Source organism: Opisthocomus hoazin, chromosome 2, assembly GCF_030867145.1.
Source record: "Opisthocomus hoazin isolate bOpiHoa1 chromosome 2, bOpiHoa1.hap1, whole genome shotgun sequence".
Classification (NCBI taxonomy): domain Eukaryota; kingdom Metazoa; phylum Chordata; class Aves; order Opisthocomiformes; family Opisthocomidae; genus Opisthocomus; species Opisthocomus hoazin.
Genome location: NC_134415.1, coordinates 3,826,306 through 3,834,658, shown reverse-complemented (window position 1 = coordinate 3,834,658; position 8,353 = coordinate 3,826,306). Strand labels below are relative to the sequence as shown.

Here is an 8,353-nt window from a genome sequence, read left to right as displayed (position 1 = left end):
CAGGGAGGTTGTGGAGTCTCCTTCTCTGGACATATTCCAGACCCACCTGGACACGGTCCTGTGCAGCCTGCTCTGGGTGACCCTGCTTCAGCAGGAGGGTTGGACTAGATGACCCACAGAGGTCCCTTCCAACCCCTTCCATTCTGTGATTCTGTGATTCTGATTCTGTGAAGTGTCAAAGGCCTTTCTGCACAAATGTCAACACCATGGTAGCCATCGTGGATCTAAACCCGGATTATCGTGCCCTCCCCGTACACAGACATTTGAGGGTTCAGACCCACACCAGAGATCTATGTCAAGCCCACTGTGTCCTGGCAGGAGAGACCCTGTGTTGGTCCCTCTGCCTCACCACGGAGCACGGCATGGACCTCATTCATCGTCTCACACCATGAAGCAGCCACAGACACACCCCAAGACAAGTGCTAGGATGCCTGTGCCCCGTCTCCCTTCTGCAAGGATGCCAGGCATTCGCTTGAGGCATGCACACATTTTATTTTGTTGCGTTAAGCAAATCATACACCTTAGGCCCAGCACACCCCTAAGAACTACCACCTGAATGCTTTGAAGTACCAGGTAGATCCCTGAGGAATTTCTCTCTCCTCTTATATGGAGGGAACATGGGGACTCTCGTCCTTTGGTGAATCATCTTTGAAGCAAAAATTGCTGTAGTGCTGCTTATCTGTTTACTTTCAGGCCTTGCAGTACACATTATATTTCATCTTTGCCGCCAGCTTCGTTCCTCCTAGGCATTCTTCAAATTTTCGCTCCATTTCTTCATTCTGAGCTTTAGAAAAGAGGTTTCTCCAGTTGCCAACAACCCCTGTGTACAACAAGAAGTACCAATGACTGAAGGCAGATGGTCGTGAGAGAGGATAATGCCTAGGCAGTAATGGGGCAGAACATTGCACACCTGAGGCGGGAAGGATCTGGTTTATGCCCCTGAGAGGTCTGATTGCCTGGGAGAGGCAACGTAGCAAAGATAAGGAGTAAAGGCTGCAGCCAGGCCACAGGGAGCATTGCTGGTGGGCAGCCTGCATGCCTTCCCTCCCCAGAGCAGGGTTCCAAGGTGTTTCATAGAGATTTTACGTGGAACAGAGCAGAACCTGTCTTTGTCACAAGGGAAAGGTCATTTGTGAATGCTTCGCTCTGAAGGGGGAAGATATTTGAGGCAGTGAGTTAGGTGGTAGAGAGGAGAGAGGTTAAATCCTTCTTCCTCCAAGGAGTGATGAAGGAAAGGGATTAAAACAAGACCATTCCCATGGTAGTCAGAAGCCAAAGACTCTTGACGCTGTGGGGAGCAGCTGGGCTGCCAGAGCTCCAGGTCTGTGAGGGACCACCTCTGCAGCCACCACTGATGTGCCCATTGGGAGGAACCAAACAGAGACTAATCCTCATCTCTCACTGAGGATGAAACAAGAAGAAGCCTGTAAGGCCAGAAGAGCAGTGAGCAATGCATTCCCTTGAGGTTCAAGAGGCTCTGGTCCTATTAGCACATCTCCTCCCAAGGGGGACTTTCATGAAGTAGTGTGCAGCCTGGATCTGTGATCCAGGATCAGCCTCATCACCTGACTGCCAGGCAAAGGCCACACCACCACCCTTCTCATAAGAGCAACCATCCAGCCCAAGCAGATTTGGTGCATAATTGTTGGCAGAACTCCCACCAGTGTCGGCCCCCACCTTCACACCTCACTTGCCGAACTAACCAGCGCTGCCACAGGGAAATAGGGCAACATGGAAACAATGGCTGAGGACCTTAATCCAGGGTAGTTGATGCACTCTGGTGGGTTTCCCACAAACAGCCCCCAGATCCTGCCAACAGCAAAGGCTTGCTCTACAGGATGCCAAGGGAGAGACCTCGCTCACACCTGTCCTTCCCAGACAGCCCAGTAAGGTCACAGCTAGCTAAGGAGGCCCCCCCCCCCACCCCCAAGGTAAGGTACCTTCTAAGGGACTTCAGAAGGAAGATTATCCATTTGCAGAGACTTACCCTTCCTGAAGAGGATGTCCCCAAACATTCCATGGGTTTCCTTGGATTTCTCTTTCATAGCTTGGAAACTGGTATTCTTGACAATTGTGTGAAAGTCTTCCTCACACAGGGAGAATCCAAAGAAGGCAGCGATCTTCTTCATACCTAGTACCTGGTCCTGGCCAAAGGAACATACCACAGAGGTGAAACCAAAAGGCTTGACACCGTGGCTGTGGCATGGAGCCAGCAGCTGGTGGGAAGCCTAGCAGAGAAGGCTGTCTCCCCTAGTGTCTCCAAGGAGTTCTAAGGGCTTGAATAGAAAGGGAACCCAGACATGGTGGCCTCAGATTCAAGGCCCTTTCTTCTCTCCCAAAAGCAACTGTTCCTGTGCCAGATATGACTCCTTCCACAAATAGGCAAGGCTATCCTCTTCCTAACCCCACGGGCCTGCCCCAGACATAAAAGAGTAGCTCAGAAGGGCACGCCTTTCGAAAGGAGCAGACAGGCCTCACCCGAGTTTCTTCTTCCCCACAGCCGTACATTTTCTTTTTCCCCACAGCCATACATATCAGGAGTACATAGTGCAGCCTTCACGGAAGACCTGAGTGAGGTGCCGCACCTCTTTGAGTTCCTCATAGTTTATCATCATGATCTTCTCATTGTCCACGTATTTGTTCCATTCCACTAAGTGGTCGAAGTAGGACCCCCAGGCCACTGCAGACAAAGAAGAGACATAGCTGTACAGGGTATTCACTGAAACAGGCCCTTAGCAAATCAGAGGTGTCAGCCCAGACAGCTGCCTAAGCTTGGTGCCAGGATGGTGAAGTGGGGACAGCTCAACATATCCGTTCTTTTGGCTGAGATCAGTGCAGGATCCTGCAGATCTGGCCACGAGGTAGCACCGAATCACAAGCCTTATTGTGGGAATGGAAAAGTCAGGCTAAAGCTTTCTCATGATCTCTCCATTCCGAGTGAGAGACTAAAGCGAATCTGATTCTCTGGTCCTCCCTGTCTCAGCCATAACATGGGCCTATCTGTCTGTCCTCAGTAAGGTATGCTGGGGTAGGATTCCCATGGACAGGGTCCTGCGTATGCCCCTTGTGTAAGGAGGAACGCCAGAGGGCTCAGGGCAAAGTACATTTCCCATTCATGAAGTCTGCGAAGTACTCATCCCAGGAGGTAAAGGACGGCAGCACTGGCATGTTGTTGTGGAAGTGGTAATAGGAGACAGCAGTGTCTTTGGGGTTCCGAAGTAACACAAGGATCTGGAGGAAGAAAACACATAGAATCATAGAATCATAGAATCATAGAATCATAGAAAGTTTTGGGTCAGAAGGGACCCCTAGAGTTCATATAGTCCAACCCCCTTGCAGCGAGCAGGGACACCGCTAACTAGATGAGGTTGCTCAGAGCCCTGTCCAACCTGGTCTTGAATGTTTCCAGGGATGGGGCCTCTACTACCTCTCTGGGCAACCCGTTCCAGTGTTTCATCACCCTCATTGTAAAGAATTTCTTCCTTATATCCAGCCTAAACCTACCCTAAACCTACCATTACCCCTCGTCCTGTCACTGCTGTCTCTACTAAACAGATTGTCCCCATCTTTCCTGTAGGCTCCCTTTAAGTACTGAAAGGCTGCAATCAGGTCTCCCCGCAGCCTTCTCTTCTCCAGGCTGAACAAGCCCAACTCTCTCAGCCTGTCCTCATAGGAGAGGTGCTCCAGCCCTCGGATCATTTTTGTAGTCCTCCTTTGGACCCACTCCAACAGTTCCATGTCCTTCTTGTGCTGAGGGCTCCAGAGCTGAACGCAGTACTCCAGGTGAGGTCTCACCAGAGCAGAGCAGAGGGGCAGAATCACCTCTCTCGACCTGCTGGCCACACTTCTCTTGATGCAGCCCAGGACACGGTTGGCCCTCTGGGCTACCAGCGCACATTGCAGGCTCATGTCCAGCCTTTCGTCTATCAGTACCCCCAAGTCCCTCTTGGCAGGGCTGCTCTCGATCCTTTCATCCCCCAGCCTGTATTGGTACCGGGGATTACCCTGACCCAGGTGTAGGACCTTGCACTTGGCCTTGTTGAACCTCATGAGGTTCACACAGGCCCACATCTCCAGCTTGTCCAGGTCGCTCTGGATGGCATCCTGTTCTTCTGGTGTCTCAACCGTACCATTCAGCTTGGTGTCATCTGCAAACTTGCTGAGGGTACACTCGATGTCGCTCTCCATGTCATTGATAAATATATTGAACAGCACCGGTCCCAGTAGGGACCCCTGAGGGACTCCACTCGTCACTGGTCTCCATCTGGACATTGAGCCGTTGACCAGTACCCTTTGGCTGCCACCATCCAACCATAATTTGGATCTGATTTGGTGGCTGACCAAAACGCCATCTTCTCAACAAATCAGCATGTCCACTGGCACCCACCAGACCATACAATGCTGGTCTAATTCCTTTTCTGGAGCAAGAAATCAGAGCTTTGGCAGGCCATGTGCTGCTAATGTGAGCTTCAGGGGGAAAACAAGAAGCTTCTTAGTGATGCCCTTGAGACATGGCTTTGAGCTAGCTCCAATCCAGAGAAATGACCTCATGGACCGCTGAACAGAACACCCACAAGCAGGCTGTGGGTGCACCCTTGCTTCTCTCTGCAGCAATTCCCTTTGAAGGCTATCGTAGATCCAGCCTGTGGTGGGTTTTCCACAGATGCCCTCTTCTTGGAGGCAAATTAAAACAAACACAATAACTGCCTGCCCTGCTCAGATTTCTGACAGAAACCTGGAAGCATCTTTCTAAAGGAGATCTGAAGGGTCAATGACACCCAGGACAAGCCTTCTGACAACAACCTCTTGAGTCAGCAAAGCTGCTGCTGGGAGATGATGTTTGTTCACAGCCTCAGCATGCAGTGCTCTGCCTCTTCAACCTTGGAAATGTGCCTGGGCATCGACCAGCCCAGGTGAAAGTGCAGAAAACACATCTCACAGAGACAGACAAAAGCTAATTTGAGGAGGAAATGCTTTTGCAGGGTGATGCAAAGAGAAGACTCACCTTGGCCTTGTTTTGGAAAATAGACCGGGGCAGAAGGTGAGGTGGCAGATGGGTTGTTATAACTCTTCTGGAAGGCAGTTCCTTCATCCTCTTTAAAGCAAATGGCAATAAATGTGACAGAAGTAGCTTACTCAGTGACGTGCCTTTTCAGGAATTCTGGATAATAAGAAAAGGTGAGACCAGAGAAGAAGGATCTTCTCCTTTGGAAAACCCCCAGGGATTCACTGGTGCTGTAGGCTTCTGCCAGCCTCTGCCACAGAGCACCACTTGACCTGAGAAAGGCCGGAGGACAGGACACCCAAGAGAAAGGTCTTACTGATCAAACCCACTGGGTCTGGGACCAGAGCCCCCTGTGGCACCTCAGCACTGGGTGTGGGCTGAGACCCTCACGGTGGGACACCATAGGCAACGGCACATGCGGCTTGTGCTGACCATAGCTCTGAGCTCCCCATTGCCTCTGAGATCAGCTGTTGTCTCTCAGCTATTTCTACCTATAGGAAAAGTATTGCCAATATTTGCAGCCCCTGCCAACCTCATATATCCCAGGATCGCCAAATTCTAGACGTGGAAATGTGTCTAGCTTCTTTTCAGCATTTATGTTCTCTCTCATTTCTTCTTCTGTATATTTGGCACCTGCTGATTCCAACTCCCTCACGATTTCTTCAAGCCAGTTGGTTCCTGAAAGAATAAAGACAACCAGTAGCACATGCATTCGACTGCACTTTTCATGTCAACCTGGCTGACAGGATCTGCTGTCACACTGGTTCGTGTTTGTGAACCGGTTTGTCTCTGTATTGTACCTTAGCCTGTCAACAGGTGAGTGTGCTGGTTTTGGCTGCGATAGAGTTGATTTTCCTCGTAGTAGCTGGTGTGGGGTTAAGTTTTGGGTTTGTGCTGAGAACAGTGTTGATAATACAGGGAGGTTCCTGTTATTACTGAGCAGTGCTTACACAGTGTCAAGGCCTTTTCTGCTTCTCGCACTTCCCCACCAGTTTGTAGCCTGGGGGTGCACAAGAAGCTGGGAGGGGACACAGCCAGGACAGCTGATCCCAGCTGACCAAAGGGATATTCCAGACCATATGACATCACACTCAATATATAAAGCTGAGGGAAGAAGAAGGAAAGGGGGACGTTGGGAGTGATGGCGTTTATCTTCCCAAGTAACCGTTACGTGTGATGGAGCCCTGCTTTCCTGGAGATGGCTGAATACCTGCCTGCCGATGGGAAGTGGTGAGTGAAATCCTTGTTTTGCTTTGCTTGCACACACAGCTTTTGCTTTGCCTGTTAAACCGTCTTTGTCTCAATCCATGACTTTTCTCACTTTTACGGCTCTGATTGTCTCCCCCATCCCACCAGCAGGGAATGAGCGAGCGGCTGTGTGGGGCTTAGTTGCCAGCTGGCATTAAACCATGACACTGGTTAATAATCAGCAAGGGCATGTCAAAAGCCAACAGGGACAGAGCTGTCAGCCAGACGCTGTGGAGTGCTACCCTGCTCGTTTCAGGAGCACATCCCATCCCTCAATGGAAACAGAAGCAGAACTCTATGGCTCTTTCCAGCTCCGGCAATTTTTGGTGACCTCAGACTGCTCGCTGTGGAAATTACTCAAGAGCTGTGGACCTCCCAGCACAGGGCCAACTGAGTTGTCGCTTGGTTGTTTCTGCTCTCCTTCTGCAGCGGTCTTTAGGAACACTCTGTTCCCTCCTCCTGACCAGCTGCAGTCCATAGTCTCTTCATGGTCAACATGTTTTGGCCTCCTTCCCAGCACTCAGCTAGGCTTCCATAACTGGCAGCAGAAGAGGTCATCGACCAAGCCAAGCTCTTGTCACTATCTTAGCACCAGGCTTAGCTGTCTTGGTCTCTACAAACTGGCACAACTGCAGTGTGAGGAACCGGGCTTTTAGACCCAAGTCTCAGTTTTCAGTTAACATCTTCTGGGATGTGTAGGTGGCCCGTCTCACCTTTAAGCCATTTCTGCCTGTGCACAGCTCTATAGGCTGCACGGAAAGGGGATGTGATAAGGACCAACAATTTGTCTTTTTCTGCAAATGGCCTATTAAGATATTTCTCTGAAGTAAATAGGGAAAAAAGTAAGGAATATGAAATGCCCATAGTGAAAGAGAGAGGAAATAAGTCAAGAGTCCTGGTGGCATTCATGTGTTTTCCTCAATTTAGATACATGAGAATCACCTGATGATCACTGCAATGCAGTAAGTCTATGGAAGCAGCAGTTCTTCTGCCCTCATTAGCAGGATATATTCCCTGTATTGCCCTTGCGGTGAGTAGGGTGACAACATACTTTCCTGCATTAGCAAGAGGGGTCAGAATATCAAGGGATGAGATTATCCTGCCTTACTCGACACTGGTGAGTTCACCACTTGCATACTCTGTGCAGTTCCTGACCTGAAGCACAAGTGATTTTGAGAACCTGGAGAGGGTGCTGCTGAACTTCCATAAAATCACTGGGAGCTGGAGCAAATGAAATGCATAGAAAGGCTTGGTTTGCTCAGTCTGGACAGAAGTAAAAAATAAGGCATGGGGGAATCTCACCGCAGTCTTCCACTACTGCCACTACTGGAGGTTATAATGGAGACAGAGCCAACTCTTCTGAAAATTGGCCAGGAAAGGACAAAAGGGGCATATTACAAATAACAAGGGGATGTCTGACTGCACAGAAGTAAAAAAACAAACAAACTGTCCTGGGTTCAGGTGGGATAGGGTTAATTTTCAAAACCCCAAAACATAAAACCCCAAAAAATACTATAGTGGGAAAACATGGCCATAGACTTCCAGTGGGTGGTGAATCTCCACCCTCAAAGTTTTAAAACTCTTCTGGACAAAGCCTTGAGCAACCAAACCTGACGTTGATGGTAAGGTCTTTCCCCTGCTTTGAGTAAGAGGTTGTACTATTTGACCTCCAGAGATGCCTTACAACTTCAGTTCATGATCCTATGAAGTCTGGTGTCACCACATGCTTTTCTGAGGTATTATTGCTATGCTAAATAATGGCCCAAACTTCTGAATTGCAGAATTATGTACTTGGCTACTTATCAGGAAAACGACACTCACCTGTTTTAGGATAGCCTACTAGAATCACATCGTCGCTCCTGGCTTCGAAGGATTGCAGAGCTTCCAAAGTTTCTGGGCTGCTGAATGCAGTAGGGTATAAAATACCTCTATAGGGAAACAGCATGCCTTCGGATGCAACCTTTTCTGTCTGTAAAAGAGAATTATTCACTGTTTCAATGAATCTTTCCCTATTTCTGCTCATGTTTGTATCCCTGTAGAACTCTTTTCACACGAACAGATACAGGCTGTCTTTCCACAATGCAGAAAAGCTTTATGCAA

At 49.3% G+C, this 8,353-nt stretch overlaps 1 protein-coding gene across 1 annotated transcript; it reads right to left on the bottom strand.

Annotated features, from left to right (window-relative positions):
* Window positions 1-472: 472 nt before the first annotated feature.
* On the bottom strand, window positions 473-8,353 carry LOC142359248 (sulfotransferase 6B1-like). The gene is made up of 7 exons (XM_075411958.1): window positions 8,075-8,353; window positions 5,538-5,683; window positions 5,006-5,095; window positions 3,105-3,231; window positions 2,586-2,680; window positions 1,988-2,144; window positions 473-820 (listed from the first exon to the last, which is right to left on the bottom strand). Exons 1-7 carry the CDS (start codon window positions 8,274-8,276, stop codon window positions 690-692), a joined length of 948 nt encoding a protein of 315 aa, XP_075268073.1. The 5' UTR covers window positions 8,277-8,353; the 3' UTR covers window positions 473-689.